The sequence below is a fragment of the Acipenser ruthenus genome, chromosome 8, assembly GCF_902713425.1.
Source record: "Acipenser ruthenus chromosome 8, fAciRut3.2 maternal haplotype, whole genome shotgun sequence".
Taxonomy (NCBI): domain Eukaryota; kingdom Metazoa; phylum Chordata; class Actinopteri; order Acipenseriformes; family Acipenseridae; genus Acipenser; species Acipenser ruthenus.
Genome location: NC_081196.1, coordinates 60693230 through 60709768, shown reverse-complemented (window position 1 = coordinate 60709768; position 16539 = coordinate 60693230). Strand labels below are relative to the sequence as shown.

Below are 16539 nucleotides of genomic sequence, written 5' to 3'. Positions count from 1 at the left end.
ATACTCTAATTAGCACAAATGCCATCATTTCCTGAGCACTCACATGTCATATGGATTCAGCCATTATCTCTTCCTTTCACATGTGATACTTAACCCCCAAGCTGCTTTTTCTCGTGGCCTCTGCTGAATAACCCATCATTAACTTCTAGTGTTCCTGACACATCCATTACTCTCAGTGCCTTGGCTGTGTCTAAACATACCCCAGCACTCCAGAGCTATCAACCTTGCGCTGTACCCTTCCTATCGTCCCAGTGCCCCCCCCCCCCCTTCTCTAAAGTAGTGTGCGACTGACTGAACTGAAAGGTTTAGATGGGTTTTGCTTCACGCAGCGCAGTGGTAATCAAACAACAAGATTAGAAAAATACATTTTCTCAGCATATCCATTCTGTAAAAAATACCTTCATTATATTTATTATAAAAATATAAATGTTTCCACTACAAATCTGTTTACATTAGTAGCAGGCCATCTACATTTGCACACAAAAACTAAATTAGGGGAAAACAGTATTGTATTTAAAAACAAAAAAAAAATACCAACGAAACAAACTTACACAATAAAAGGTAAATACACATCATCAATAGGAATCCCATACACTGTCATAGTTTACTGTATGCTACAAGCAACAACTCTGCACTGGATATGCTAACAGGAATAAATAATAGCTGGAAATTAGAATTGATTTTTAAGGTACTGAACAGATAATATGGTACATGTTTTAAAAAAATGTTGTCCTAAGCAAGCTTTTTTAATATAAGTACTGTACAAGAGATGGCCACATAAACGACAGTACCGCTAATGTCACTGTTACTAATATTACAATATCATGTTTCCATATGTACAAGATAACACTGTGGGGAAGAGTATTTATTCACATGTATAAAGAGAGAGATACAGGTATGTTTCTGTGTCCTATACAACAGTGACTAATAGATCAGTTTTGTTTGTTTGCACTCTTTTAAAGAGTACATGAGAAATCACTTGAAGATACTGTGTTGAAGAGCAGTGTTTGTAACAGGAGTGCAGTCTCTCCCACTAAGGGCCCATTCATTGGGATGCTCCATGAAGCCGGGGGGGAGGTACGCAATGAAGCAGAGCCTGGGACAGTGTTTACTCTGATTGCAACTGATTTCTGCTCACTTCTGCCCCTTCAGGATATATTTCCCAATATATCTTATTATTCTTTCCCTCGCGTCTTCGGCTGTTAAAGATGCATCATTCAATTGACATCAAGATTACCCCTCCAGTTTTCCGCTATGCCTTCTGCATCACTTCAGACGAGACACTGCGGCGCATCAAAAGATCACTTTTTCTTTTTTTTTATTATTAAAAATTATAAGAATGGTTCTCAGTTTTATATAAATCACAGCAACTGTTACCACTGACATGTAATACCAGTTCCAATCTGACTACCCAGATTATTTCCCCTTTAAAACCTGCACTGGGCAACCGCATGGCATTACAAGTGTGACTGCTAGCTGGGGCAAAGTCAACAAGAAGGGACAGCAATGGGACTGGCCCCGAGTCTTCCATCTTGTCTGTCAGTCGGTACTTTCATGCAAACAATTTGAATTGGACTTTCTCCACATTCAAAATAGTATCTCCATTACAATATAATCTAATTTGAAATCAATGGTAACTCATAACCCCACATAAAAAAGGATTCCTAATGTATTCCTATGTACATTACACCATATGTTGCATATCATTCTGTGTGAGAAAACTAGCATTTGTCAATTAGTATTGAGAGAAATAGTTATTAAACTGAAAACCCTGCTTTCTTATCTGGCCCAAGACATATAAATAGAGACTCTTAATCTCCACACTGTGTTCGTGTGTTAACCGTGGGGTTCAAATACACCACACATAGTTCCCTAAAGCAAAGTAACTTGCTGTTTGGCACTTTCATTACATTACATTACATTACATTACATGAATAGGGCTGTCATTCTGAGGACCGCTGCATGATTTCACTGTAAAACTCAACAGAAGAACACCCTATGCTGAACTATGCATTTCTGTGGTCAGAAGCCTTAATGTTTTTTGATCTGTCTGTTCGACATCCATCCCTGACCCTGCTGAAGCCTGTGCGTGTGCAATGATTGATAGAATGATTAGTGTGTTAAACCTCTGGGTAGGAGTCGGGGTGTTCTGAGCTGATTTTATTGCATTGCTTAGCTCAAGACATCAACAGTTCCTGCAATCGAAATCTAGTCTCCAGTGGTAGTTGGGTTATCTTATCTATTTATTTGAGTTTATTCCTTTTTAGCAACATTAGTAAAGTCGTTCCCTGTTACTAATTCATTTGAAACATGTTAACAGCAAACACCATTCTTACCACTTCCACTTGATCAATTATCAGTCTCAAAGCTAGCCATGCTTTCTGATGCAACCTTGTGAATAAATGTTCTCACCTCCTGGTTACATAGTAAAACACAGCTTGATTGAAGTACTTAAATTGGTAGAAAACACAGTTTTCCTTCCTCTTGGTTTTTTTTTTTTTTAAATTAAGGCAACTCTAACTCATAGCACTGGCAAGTCTTTATGTACCCCGGGACTAATATCCATCTGGACTCTGAGCACTGTGAAACTCTTCCTGAGATCCCTGGATCCCCCTGTGCCTTTGCCACTGTTCCATCAATTTGCTGTCCATTGCATTGTTTTCCCACATTGTTTTTATTTTTTATTTCTGACCCAAAACAGCGAAGGGCCTGTCTTACACTGGAACCGGGCCATTCTTTGTGTGTGTTTCAAGTGCTTTAATGCTGCTTACAATCTTCTTTTGAGGTCCTACAACAGTTACGCCTATCTTCTTGAAGTCCCTGTGTGACAAAAAAGAGAAACCTGTTATAACGGACAGCGAGTGCGTGTGGTCCTGCCCTCCCAGTTCTATTACTTATAGCAGAGGTCAGCTGAGCCATCAGGGCATGCAAGAAGGAATCCACGCTGAAACTCGTTGCAGGCTTTTTCAGTTCACTGACTTTAATCAGATGAACTTCGGAATACTTGTGTACATTACTTGGATTTCCTTGTAACTATTATTGCGGCGTGCTGTTGCCCACAACTTGCTGTAGTTAGCCCATGCATATCGAGAGATTAGTACATAAAGCAATGCCACTAAATAATTATTCCTCAAATAAAACCTGGAAGCTCAACTGCAGCTTTAATAAAGCAATTAGTCATCGTACGTACAAACCAGCAGGTGGATTGTAGCTGTTTAGTATGGAGCATTTTGCTGAAGTGCAATAGGCAATCACAATGAGCACACAGCAGGCGGAGGCAGTTTGGTGCACTAAAATGTTAGCAAAGGGTTTGGGAGTAGACAGCGCTCGTATTCTCAACGGACCCACCATCTGGGATTGCTGTGGTTAAAGTGTGGAAATCCCCAGGGGCGGTTCAAACTCAGGTAAGGAGGCTGTTGGCTTAACATCACTCAGGCATATTCTATAAACAAAGTTGAGCTTTAGAATGAGACTGGAGCAATCATACAAGGTAGCAGTTTCAACAGTTCAGCGAGCAACTCAATAAACAGTGTAGTGGGCATATTGTGAAGATTTGTAGTGCAGTGATGCAGATCTGATATTTAATAATGACAAGTAAGACTGGCACAATCCTAGTGTAACTGTGATGATGCCACTGTCCCTCTCTAGGGGAAGTACAAACTTTACTTACAGCCGGGTGTTGACTGCAGGCATGGTTTGGTACAGAGCTATACCTTCCATGAGACACATTCATTTGTCCCAGAGTACACATTGCTGTAGATCAGGCACAAGTCATCATTAAAACATCATTCGTTCTTTGTTTATTTCTGACATTCACAGTTGCACTGCATGTCCATGTGGACTTCATGTAGGTTTTCCTGAGTGAAAGTCTCTGTGGAGTTGCTGAAGCAGACCATTTGAAATACTCAGATATGCCTATACCAAATCACCAGTCCAGACTACTATAACTGCCCACATTGGCAAGTGAGAGGATTCACCCAGAATGGGTGCACCTTGTTACCTGAAATTCTCCCCTTTGTATGAAACAAAACCAATCAATGCATCTCCCATAGCACTTCCTTCAGAAGAGCACCACTATCAAACTAGAACAATACATGTGTACAGTATGTCAATCGAGTGGTAACAGTCTGAGAGCAGGGCCAACGGCCCAAATTCTATTGCCTATCCCAGTGTGGAGACATGACCTTTATAAAAATGATCATACAACTGGATGTTTTTTTCTGCTTGAATATCAGTACATTTTTAAGTAAAAAAAAAATAATAATAATAATATGGAAGTAAACACTTGAGTGGATACAGCATTTGATGACTCTTTACTCTCTCTCTTTTCTTATTTCAAATAAACTATTGTTGGATGTCGAATGTCGGGCTGCTGACCCATAACAAAAAAAAAAACAAAGAAAAAACATCTTAAACGTCTTTCCCCACATCGTTGGCAGGCCCCAAAACTAAATACCAGGCCACAGTGCCGCACTCAGGAAAGCACATAAAAAAAAGTAATCTTACTCTACTGATGTCTTTGCCAGCGTGTTGCAGGAGCTGTAGCTGACCCCAGTGTAGTGGTCCTTGCAGGGCACAGTCCGGACACTCTCCAGCCAGTCGCCCATTGAGCGGAAGGCAGTGATGTCTGTGCTGTTCCGGTCCAGCAGCAGGTTTGATGGCCTGTGTGGGATTCAGAAACACAGGCAAGCGTGAGATGAGCGTTCAGCGATACCGCGTGTAAGCCTAACCACCAACAGCGGGAGCTCCCAGGCTCCATGTGGCTCTCTGCTCAGCTGTGGAATTTATCTCTCACCAAGGCCCTATACGTCTAAAGCTGGCAGCTCTAATCGGCAGGCCTACCACAGTGTTATCATCGTGTTCTACAGGAAGAGAAATAGTTACAGAAAAATAAACTTCACACCAGCGTTTTACATCAAGATTGTCACATTTATTATTAACAAGACAAGCTCATAAATATGCATGCTGCAAAGAAAAAATAGAAAAGGTATAAAAAGAAATCTGTGGAGGCTTCTGTCAGGAAATACCTGTGGAGCAGTTGGAAGTTTGAATTTTTACAGGTATTTCCTGAAAAGGACTTCCAGTTAAAACCTTTTTTATTTGTATCCAGGTCCTGCAGTTTATAGATAATCACTGCTTATAATCTTGAGCTGTTACTGTTTTTGACAGCATTGTGAGGTAGTGTGAAGCAGAGTTAGAGGGGATGTTCTCGTTGGCTCACACTGATGACCAATGTTCCTGTGTCTGGAAGAACAGTGTTCCACACTCCAGTCTAATAACTAGTATTGCAAGTGCATCTCTTGATATTAATGCTGCTGATAGCAATTCAGAAAGAATAACGCTTTGGCTTTGAATCCTTACAAAACACATTTGGTATGGTGGGCATGCACATGCTAAACACACGCTTATAATTTGGCCCAGGAACAAAGGACTAACAAGTTACTTCACTTCCTTGATTCACAGCCAGTCTACCCTTTTTCCCTGTCTTCTGAAGTGGCTGCATCAAAGTCTATCATACAATTAGGCTGATTAGAAAATAACAAAATAATAATTGTTCTTATAAAAATGTTTCACTTGGCTCATATAAAACTTCCGTTTGTTCCATAAGGAGCCAATTTTTAGCAAATCAAAGGTTTACAGTATGCAAAGACTCCAGGACAGTGTCTACAGCTGTTTTTGAAGTTCAGGGTTTAAAAGCCTGCTTGCAGATATGGGTTGATACGGCTAACTAACAGGAAATACCACAGAGATATTTTATTTTCCATGTAAAACATCTGTAAACGAGCACTACAGATGTTCAAATAATAGCCAAGCCCGTCAAATAAACCCAGTTTAATCTTATATCCAGATGACAGATTGTTGTGAGCTATGCAATGTAGCTTTGTACTAGGTGAGCTTCAATGGCAATGCAGTGGTACTTGAATTGTTTTGTACAGTGCTATGAGTTATTGGTAGACTGGAACCACAGTGATAACATGATCATATTTTGCATTTCCAACAGTAACACAGTGGTGTGATCTAACACGCATTGCTAATCTTTAGCAATAGCATGGAACCATACCAGCACTAGGCAGTGTGCTACCGTATCAGTAACACATAAATCAATTAGATATTTTGAAGCTGTCAATCTTAAAGTTGTTTTTTTTTCCGAGATTTCTCCCTAGTTATTTTAATGCAACATATGACTGTTTACCATTTCAAATAATTAAATGAAAAACAGTTCTAACAAGAGCGGTTTTCTTATTGAAAAAACAACATTACAAAGTAAAGTTGAATGGCAAAGCTGCAAAACATAATACTATGTAGTAAACTGTAGATGAACCTGCTTTTTGTTTCAAACAACTGCAAACCTCCACAGCCCTTTGTTGAACCATCCTTTGAGAAAAACAGACCCCAGAAAGGGATTTGCAAATTCCAGAAGTTTGATGTATGAAGCACGTTTGTAAACATCACATTTTACGGCTTGCTGAATCGAACCCACAGGACTGTCAATGTTTACTTCTATTATTTTTATATATAGAAAGTAAACACTGATAATCCCTGCCCTGTTTTCCACTTACTGGGTGACCTCTAAAGAAGCACGGCTGTGCAGTATCATGTTTTTAACGCTCTCCGAGGAGCATGGAGGGGGAAACTGGCTCGCTTCCTCTTTGGAGGAGACATCTGGGCAGTTTAGTCGTAGACAGGAATGTGTCTCTCACTGTGAAGAGTGCTGAGATGCCTTCACAAACGTGCTGAGGGAACACTGGGTTATTTCAGCATCTGCACGCATCTGCCTGTGACCCCTCAGCTTCCAGACAGCGGCCTGACTAGGACATTTATTGGCCCTGTGTTTTATGAAATTGTACAGTGGAAGACAAATTAGGTGTGCTTGGCTCCGCGCAGCTGTAGTTGGAGTCCTGCAGTGTTCCACCACATCTTTTACTGCCTTTCATAAATCACAGCTTCCAGCTCCCAGGCCGTGTGTGTTAAAAGCCAATCAGGAAAATTACAAGCTAAGCGCCCAGGGACCCATTTTCACTTTTTGAAAAAGTCATTAGTCATTGTTATGCACTTCATCGTTTCCATAATATTAAGGCAGTCTGCTAAAACGCTATTGCTGATACTATAAAAGAACACTATGGTTTGACTCCCAAAAGGATTCAGGTCAATTAAAAGTCAATTGTATTATAGTGGGCTGCTCGTTTAAACCACACAGAGGGGAAGGAGAGTTCTAAACCAAGGGCAGTGTGTAGGGTTGGTTTAAAAGGAAGTTGTCTGCTTCTCTGTGGGTGCTGCTGAGATTGCTCGGAATGTCTGTAAGCATTCCCAAAAACAGTTGAGAACTGAGAGTGAAAGCAACAGGAAAAAGAAAAATAATTTCAGGGGAACAAAATGGATCAGTAATTAACTGGATCAGAACATTACATGAATACGTTGCTTGAAGGAAATTTCCTTATTGTTATAAGAGATGTCATCTGGTGCAGTTTGGGCAAAAGAAACCCAAAGAGAAGCTGAACAGTGCTGGCTGCTCACACTGAGCCAAATGTATTTTTGTTGTAATAAGAGACAACAACTGTAGAACTATGCCTCATGTTCTATGCAAGGGATGACATTTACACACAGGGTAAGATATACTGGAATTCTGACACCTTTATATTGATTGTTTTTCTCATACATGATTTATAATATTTGATGGATTATTTGATCCAATAAAGCTATATTCATCAGTAAATCGTACATGAACCCTGCTTGAGAAGGATTCCTTAAAAGAAAAGTTTCTGGCTTGCTCCTCAGGCTCCAGATCAATGTGACAGGGATAATATATTACCTGGAAGCGGTGTTGGCAATGATCTTGAGACTGCTTGGGTTGCGGATGAGCTTGTCCAGAATGCTGACAATCTGCTCAAACTTGGGCCTGTTGTTCCTGTCCTTCTGCCAGCAGTCTAGCATCAGCTGGTACAGGGCAGCTGGGCAGTCCATGGGAGGAGGCAGCCGGTAGCCTTCATCCACTGCTTTAATTACCTGGGTGACAAATCAGGGGCAGCATTCCTTACTGTATCAAGAGGTACCGCTAATACTTTAGATTACAGGACATGAACACCAAGTTATTACATGGCAATAGCCAATAATTCCTGCTCCTACACACTATAATGTCCTTGAGAACAACATTGTGAAATATGATGTAATTATATGGTTATACAGCAAGACAGGGGCCATTTCTAAATAATCACCATGTATATTACTGTGTGTTATTATATGGGTATTCATGGTCAATGATCTCAAGTGCTGCCTACAAACCTTCTCCAGCATAGCCCAGCCTCAATGGAACTCAATGCATGTATTACCACTAATTCATTGTAGAAAATGATCTATATCTAGCGTACTAGAAACCTTCCCACACATTACATACCACACAGTCTGCTATACATTACATACCACACAGTCTGCTATACATTACACACCACACAGTATCCTATACATTACACACCACACAGCCTCCTATACATTACACACCACACAGTATCCTATATATTGCACACCACACAGTGTCATATACATTACATACCACACATTACATACCAGTCTCCTATACATTAAATACCACAGTCTCCTATATATTACACACCACACAGTGTCCTATATATTACACAGCACACAGTCTCCTATATATATTAAATACCACACAGTGTCCTATACATTACATACAACACAGTGTCCTATGCATTAAATACCACACAGTCTGCTATACATTACACAGCACAGTCTCCTATATATTACATACCACAGCCTCCTATACATTACATACCACACAGTGTCCTATACATTACATACCACAAATTACATACCACACAGTCTCCTATACATTACATACTACACAGCCTCCTATACATTGCAGACGACACATTATATACCACAGTCTCCTATACATTATATACCACACAGCCTCCTATACATTAAATACCACAGTCTCCTATACATTATTCTGGCACAAGAATGTTCACAAGGCAAATAGGCTTTAATTGATTAATTCCCTGAGAAGAAATGAGTGATAAAAATAACCCAAAATATAGATTTTTTTTTACCTTAGTGTGAGCAACATTATCACTAATTCTCTAATCTGTATGATGAATATATTTTTAGTTCTTTGCTTATTTTCTTTTTTTTACTCTTGATGTGTCTACCCTAAGCATGCATGAAATACATACAAAAGATCTTTGCACTGCAGTGTTTGCCCGAGGTCGGATCGTTTGCCGGAGCAGGAGGCGTTTCTCTCTTGGCTCCATGCTCTGTGATTTGGAGTTCTGAGCTGCCATTCAGCACATTCCTCTTACTGCACAACTCTCTTATGCTATGACATGATGGTGGACTCACGACTGCTGCACAGTATGGGCGTTTACCTGGAACAGCAGCTGGGAAAATCCCATACGGACACAGCAGACGGCATATGTTGATCTTTTTGGAAAGTGACAATGTGAATGTAATCTGTATCGCTCAACATACACTGTGCACAAGCTTAGACCTTTCCAAAACTATTTTTATCACCCAGTTGCAAAGTTACTTGAATTGGTCATTTTGTTTTCTTTCCTTTTTTTTGTTTGTTCTGAAATTCACACATCCACGGATACAGCATATTACAAACTATTACTAGTCCTCATTGCACGTATTCACTCCACATTGGCACTGCTCCCTCCCTCTGCATTGCTCATAATGACACATTCTACCAGCCACCTGGCTTTGTGACGCCTCAGCTCCTCTCACAGCTTGAGGCATCTCTGAGATCATCACTCACGGCGCTCTACTCACATCCTGATTGGACATCTCCCAGTAAGGCCTTTCTCCGTATGCCATCACCTCCCACAGCACAATGCCGTAGCCCCACACATCGCTGGCGGAGGTGAACTTGCGGTAGGCGATGGCTTCTGGTGCAGTCCACCGGATCGGGATCTTGCCACCCTGCTCAGGCAGGCACAAGAAAGAAGGCTTTAATAAAGGGCAAAAAACACAGAGCTGCACTGTACACACGATTCATTCAAAAAGAATCACGTCTTTATTACAACTGTTTATTAATTTATTCAATTTATATCTGGTATGTAGGCAAATAGCCCTGAAGCACTCCATCACACAGTAGGAATGAAGTGCTGTGTTCACACTCTCAATTATATATAATATATTTTCAATGTAGAAGCAGCTAATTATTTTTATTTCTATTATTATTATTATTATTTATTTCTTAGCAGATGCCCTTATCCAGGGCGACTTACAATTGTTACAAGATATCACATTATACATTATTTCACATTATACAGATATCACATTATTTTACATACAATTAGCCATTTATACAGTTGGGTTTTTACTGGAGCAATCTAGGTAAAGTACCTTGCTCAAGGGTACAACAGCAGTGTCCCCATTGGGGATTGAACCCACAACCCTCCGGTCAAGAGTTCAGAGCCCTAACCACTACTCCACACTGCTGCCCCTATTAGTGTGACCACAGCATGACATGTGATTATTCAGAGCAATCGTTTTTTCTTTTTTCTTTTTTTAAATCAATCAAGTGTACTTTGCCAGAAGAAGAAAAAAAAATGCACCACAGCAGAAAATGAAAATAATGAAGATCATTTTGGAAAGACCTTAAACAAGACATACAGAACCTGTTATATGAGACATTACCCCAGATTATTCTAGGAAGTGCCTTCTTTGATTTAATACCATAGCAGATACAGCTGTAGACATTATATTAGTTATTGCAGCTGATAGTTTTATTTAATTATAAAATGTTCCTTTTCAAAGATGAATTTAAACAGCACATTTCTTTTTGTTAACAACACGATAAACCTATTCCTTTTGAATGTCATGTACGACCCCTGCTAGTGCTTTATCTAGGTTTTTAATAGAAGGGGGAAACAGATCTGCCTTTAAGAATTCATAATAGACAAGCTTCTTCATCTATTTGTAATCAGTCTTATGGGCAGGACTGGACTCAGCTGGGATATGGAAGACACTGGAGTGCTCAGTGTAGTGTTTCCAGGTAGATAGGGAGGAGGATGCCAAAGTAACTGCAACCCCAGCCAAATCATACAATTCTTGCACTTGTCTTTCCAAACAGAATCTCTATAAAGTAAATACACTCATTTGCTTCATTTCCCCTGTGAGTGGTTGGGACTCCAGGAACAGGAATATTGCTTGCAATTAATCTGAAGGACAAAACCTGCTCAAAGAATCAAGAAGGCACAAGGATGCTGTCGGAAATGCTGTACGATAACTGTAAAATAAGAACTGGCCTGCTGTTATTTTGAAGGACCGGGTTAGGTATTGTCAGCTAACTTCTGTTTACAAAACTGTTCCTTTACCTCAAGAAACTTCTCAGTTAAAAAGTAAAATGGTTTGACACGGCCAGGAAGTGATCTTTAATATCAGTCCAAAGCCAACACAACCCTCTTCAGACATCAATGTGCGAGCTCAATGGTCCACCCTCTATAGTGAACGAACACCTACCCGCGTCGTGTAGACAGCCTCAGGGTCATCCTCCAGCACACGCGACAGCCCGAAGTCAGACACCTTACACACCAGGTTGCTGTTGACCAGGATGTTGCGAGCCGCCAGGTCTCTGTGAACGTAGCCCATATCAGAGAGATACTTCATCCCAGAGGCAATGCCGCGCAGCATGCCCACCAGCTGGATCACAGTGAACTGGGCATCGTGCTTCTGAAAGGGAGGGAAGTAGAAATGTATGAGTGCAAAAAGAACATTTGTATTTATTACTTCAGAGCCACCCCTTGGGGTTCACGGGTGCTGTAGGGGTACTTTAAATGAATCATTATTTGTGACCACTTAAAGGGATTCTTTATTCCATTCCATTCTGTGAATATTTAATTATCTCTCATGTGTGTTCTCTGCCCTTCTCCTTTACTGTCTCTGTATAGACTGTTATTTAATATGCTCATTCACTAACAGTCTTTATCAACCACTGGGCTGCTTCTGAAAATATCTGAAGTAAGTTGGTGGTTTTAGTGGCAATGCCAGTAAATACATTGAAAATCAAATATTTTAAACATAGATATCAAACAAAATCACAGAAAATGTGAACAAAAATACAGATCAAAGAATCATGATAAGTTTTCAGTATGAAATGTGACACACTGTCAATAGGAAAACATTACAAAGTTAGTATCAAGTATGACCTCCCTAAGCATTAACACAATCCTGGCAGTGTTGATGCATAGACCTGGTCAGCCTCTGGATAGACTGCTGTGGGATGTTCCACCGCTCTTCCTGTGCCGCTGCAGTCAGCTGGCGATGGTTGGCTGGTCGCGACTGTCTCCTGTGAATGGCACTGGTGATTTGGTCCCACAGATGTTCTATTGGACAGGTCAGGAGAAAAAGCTGGCCACAACAAGACCTCGACATTGTTTTCTTGAAGTTGTGCAATTGTAATCCTAGCACTGTGTGATCTTGCATTGTCCTGCTGGAAAATCGACACTTCCGGATTGGCTTGCAGGAACGGAAAAACTGTTGCCTCAAGGACTTCATCAATGTATCGCTGAGCAGTGAGGTTGCCCTCAATCTGCATCAAAGGCTCCTTGTGTTAAAGGAGATTCCTTGAACAACGGAATAGTCAGCATAATGGTCCTGGGCCGGTGTGGTGACACTCTGCCTTCCAGGACGTGGCATGTCCCTCACAGAGCCGGTTGCCTGGTTCCTCTGGACTAGTCTGCTGATTGTTGAAGCAGAACATCTCATTTTCCAGTCAACTTCTCTCACAGACATGTACATTGTGTACTATAGGTCAAAACAAAATAATACTCTTCTGAGTGCAAATAGCGGTGGTATAAAGTATACTTTCATTTGTGTTGTGATGCAGCCCATACTGCATGTCTTGAATTATATGAATACCTGGTGAATGTCCCTTTGTGATAGCTGCTGAACGTGTGTTTGTGTGGGTGCGTGCATTTGTGTGTGTGTGGGGGGACCACCTGGAAGTGAATTTAAAAGGAAAGCTAATAATAGTAAGGTGAACAGCGGCAGGGAAGCTGAACCAGATGAGGATGACAGGTTTCTTTGATGAACTGCAGGCCTCAAAATAAACAGGCAGGAAATTGCTGTATAACTTTTCAACTGGAACCCTTTTCTCAAAGACACTGTACAGGCACACATGGGATGCAGTTCATATGGTTCCTGTGAACAAAAATTCTAGTTGGGTCTTGTTTACTTCATTTTATGGGTTGATGAATTTCAGTAAAACAAACCTCCTGAATAATCTGTGGGTACAATCTGAAGGCGAGGGTTACGTTCTTAGATGAAATCCTGGATCATCCCGGGTCAAATCAACCACATTTCAGATTGCACCAGCATTTCTACCAGGTGTTTATCATGCATTGCTCCTTCATAGCTTACTTGACTTACATTTTAGTTTTGCAATGCATGAATAATAGAGCTGCTTCTTCTTGTAAACATAAAATACCTCACTGTAAGTGATCTTTGCAATCACAATATCGAGTAAAATATCAATAACAGTTATGTCACTGAAGCAAAGATTAAATATTTGTCATATAGCCAGAGATGCTAACAAGTTTAAATATATTATACTCACTCGTAGAAAACTGTCTAAAGAACCATTTTCCATGTATTCTGTGACAATCATCACTGGTTTACCTAGGAGAAAAAGAAATATAATACATTACGTTCACACACTGCAATACACCTTCCCAGAATTCCATAAGTGGCACAAAACAATACAACTATCCATGTGATGTTGTGAAAAACATCACATATTGCATTTGTTTCAATGATGAAGCCCTGTCTTTAGAGACATTGAGTATTATGCCATAGTGTTTTAGAATTTATGGTTTATAAAAAGAAATGAACATATGGTTCCTATAAAGTGAGCAGTGGTTTAAAAGCTGTGGCTTGCTATCTTTCAAACGGATCCAGTGTATTTCAGACCACTGAGGTGGACCTTGTCCTTTGAAAGAGTTTAGGATATCATCTACAAATCTCCAGGCAACCCAACGGCACGTTTGTTCAGTTTTTGCCAATTCCTGTTATTCATGACTTCCAACAGCAGGCCAGGAATCGTAACAGTGACTTACTGCAGCTTACAACTCAAACCGGTTTCCTACAGGATAAAAAGAAAAGGTGCAGGAGAATGTAGAGGACTCTGGAGTCAACTCATGGGCTCCTGACACGTTTATTAGACCCGCACCAGGACGTATTACTTTTCCTCTCATCGACATTGCTTCATTTCACCAGATGGCAAACTGTAATGACAATCTGTGACAACCAAGAACTCACTACACATTACTTGAGTAGGGATAGCTTGGTATTGGATTTGCTATGTGCAGTGTGTTTGTAAAACAGGGTGTGGCTGGACACAAGCATGTAATGGGCTCTAAAAACATACAGCTGCTGATCATTTTACACATCGAGCTGTAACAAGTAAACAGCCCACCAGGTGTAAATACTGTCCAGTTGGCAGCATACAGGTATGTATGTGATAATGTCGCTGCCAGCAGGAGTGTCATGTGTATAGGTTGTTGTATGAGTTTAGATTCAGCACTTACACATTTCATTAAATAACTACCCACTGCCAACCTGGTCACTTATTAGGCAAAGCATGTGGTTGATTAATGATATGAAATGCGTTGAAAGGGTGTGGAATGGTTAGGTAGTGTAAGACTACCTTAGTTAAGGTATGCCAGCAGGCTTTTCTTTAAACTAGTAAGGTACCAGGTATAATTTGTTAAATTGAAAAGGCATGGTTTCTGTAACAGGGAGGCTGTGTGGTCCAGTGGTTAAAGAAAAGGGCTTGTAACCAGGAGGTCCCTGGTTCAAATCCCACCTCAGCCACTGACGCATTGTGTGACCCTGAGCAAGTCACTTAACCTCCTTGTGCTCCGTCTTTCGGGTGAGATGTAAGTGTCTCTGCAGCTGATGCATAGTTTACACAACCTAGTCTCTGTAAGTCGCCTTGGATAAAGGTGTCTGCTAAATAAACACATAATAATAACAGATGTTTTTTTTCAAAACTGTACGAGACCTACTTAGCAAACATGATGGCATGGCAAGAAATATTTATACAGCTATTATGTTAGTTATAACAACTTCAGTACTACCGAAAAAAAAAAAAATATATTAACTATATGCTGTGGTTATTGATGCAGTCAAGTGTGTTAACATCCTGAAATTATAGCCATCTACCATTAAAAAAAAAAACTTTTGATGTTAGACTGCCATAAATCAACATTGTGTGTGAAAGAATAATTGCACTTCCACAAGTATCTGGATAAATAAGAAGCCAAATATAGTTGGTTAAATGAAGTGTGAAAGTCTTTGGATTATCAAGAATTAACGGAGGCTAAGCTAATAAATCACTCTGCATCAGCAGCTCTGCAAGCTGCATGTCAAGCAGATAAAATAAAGTTGTTCTCTATCTGCTTTCAATCACAAGCATATGCTCAATCTGCAAAGTCCCTCTGTTGCTAGGAAGAGCAAAAGAACAGCAGTCTGCTCTCATTCACAATAATGGCACACATTATTTATAGAAACAACTTAATAGGGCATGTGATACCAGATATATTAGGCAAACAGTTTTCAGTTTACGACCCATTATTTATACAAAACTGAAAGCGTGAGCTTCCTCTCTTGAACACATTCAGGTAGGAGTGGGTTTCAAAATGCTTTAGTGCTGTAACAATAGGAAATTTAAGCAGCCTCAAGCTGTGCTTTGTAGTTTAGCCAGTAAATGTGATCGTGGGTTTATCCCTAATAAACCAAAATTAGCTGAGTCAAAAATAAGGAGACAAAATTAATGCTACCAAAATCTTGTTGGCTTTAAAAATATGGTTTAAATGTTAATTAACTTTATTTGCAAACTGGTCCTTAAAGGCATGCAGAAAGAACAAGCCTTCACAAGATACAGCCGATTGCTTAGCCAATCAGGGGTCAGTAAAATGAAAAAGTAGGTCACCACAATCTATATTCACAGTATATGGAATCAGTTATTTGTTCTCTACATATGCAAGTATGCCTTCAGGTGTGCTTTTTAGAGTCAGAAGCACTCTTGGCCACACTTACTTCTGGTGACCACTCCCTCCAGCCGGATGATGTTGGGGTGCTCAAACTGCCCCATGATGCTGGCCTCGCTCAGGAAGTCCCGCCTCTGGTTCTCAGTGTAGCCTGCTTTCAGGGTTTTGATTGCCACAGAGATCTCTCTCTTCGAGGGCAGCTTCAGCCGGCCACTACACACTTCTCCAAATTCACCTTTAGGGGAAAAAGCACAATATTATATATACTGTATATAATGTAGTGCCAGATTTATCAAGGACTTGTGCACAACCTGTTTCAAACTGTAAATATGACAAAACTAGTTACCAAATAACACTTCTGAGTTTGCTATTTATATCTGTACAAATTGCCCAAATAACACTTAGAAGATGTGTTAGTGGCTGTTTCCAACAAAGACAGTAGCACAGTATGATTGTAGCGTTATTATTATTGAAAAAATCCATTTGACCCTGACCTTTTTTTTACCAGAATTCGGGTTTACAACCAACC

At 40.2% G+C, this 16539-nt stretch overlaps 1 protein-coding gene across 6 annotated transcripts in view; it reads right to left on the bottom strand.

Annotated features, from left to right (window-relative positions):
• Positions 1–491: 491 nt before the first annotated feature.
• LOC117407241 (ephrin type-A receptor 3) overlaps positions 492–16539 on the bottom strand; it is a 108406-nt gene continuing 92358 nt past the window's right edge. For 4 of the 6 annotated variants that reach the window (XM_059029409.1, XM_059029410.1, XM_059029411.1 and 1 more), the window contains exons 11-17: positions 16060–16245; positions 13577–13638; positions 11482–11691; positions 9787–9936; positions 7811–8004; positions 4507–4662; positions 492–2820 (exon numbers count right to left, since the gene is read on the bottom strand). In XM_059029409.1, the coding sequence (XP_058885392.1) occupies positions 2715–2820; positions 4507–4662; positions 7811–8004; positions 9787–9936; positions 11482–11691; positions 13577–13638; positions 16060–16245 (1064 nt within the window). In that variant the 3' untranslated portion in view covers positions 492–2714. The other 2 variants (XM_059029413.1, XM_059029414.1) reach the window with 2 other exon arrangements.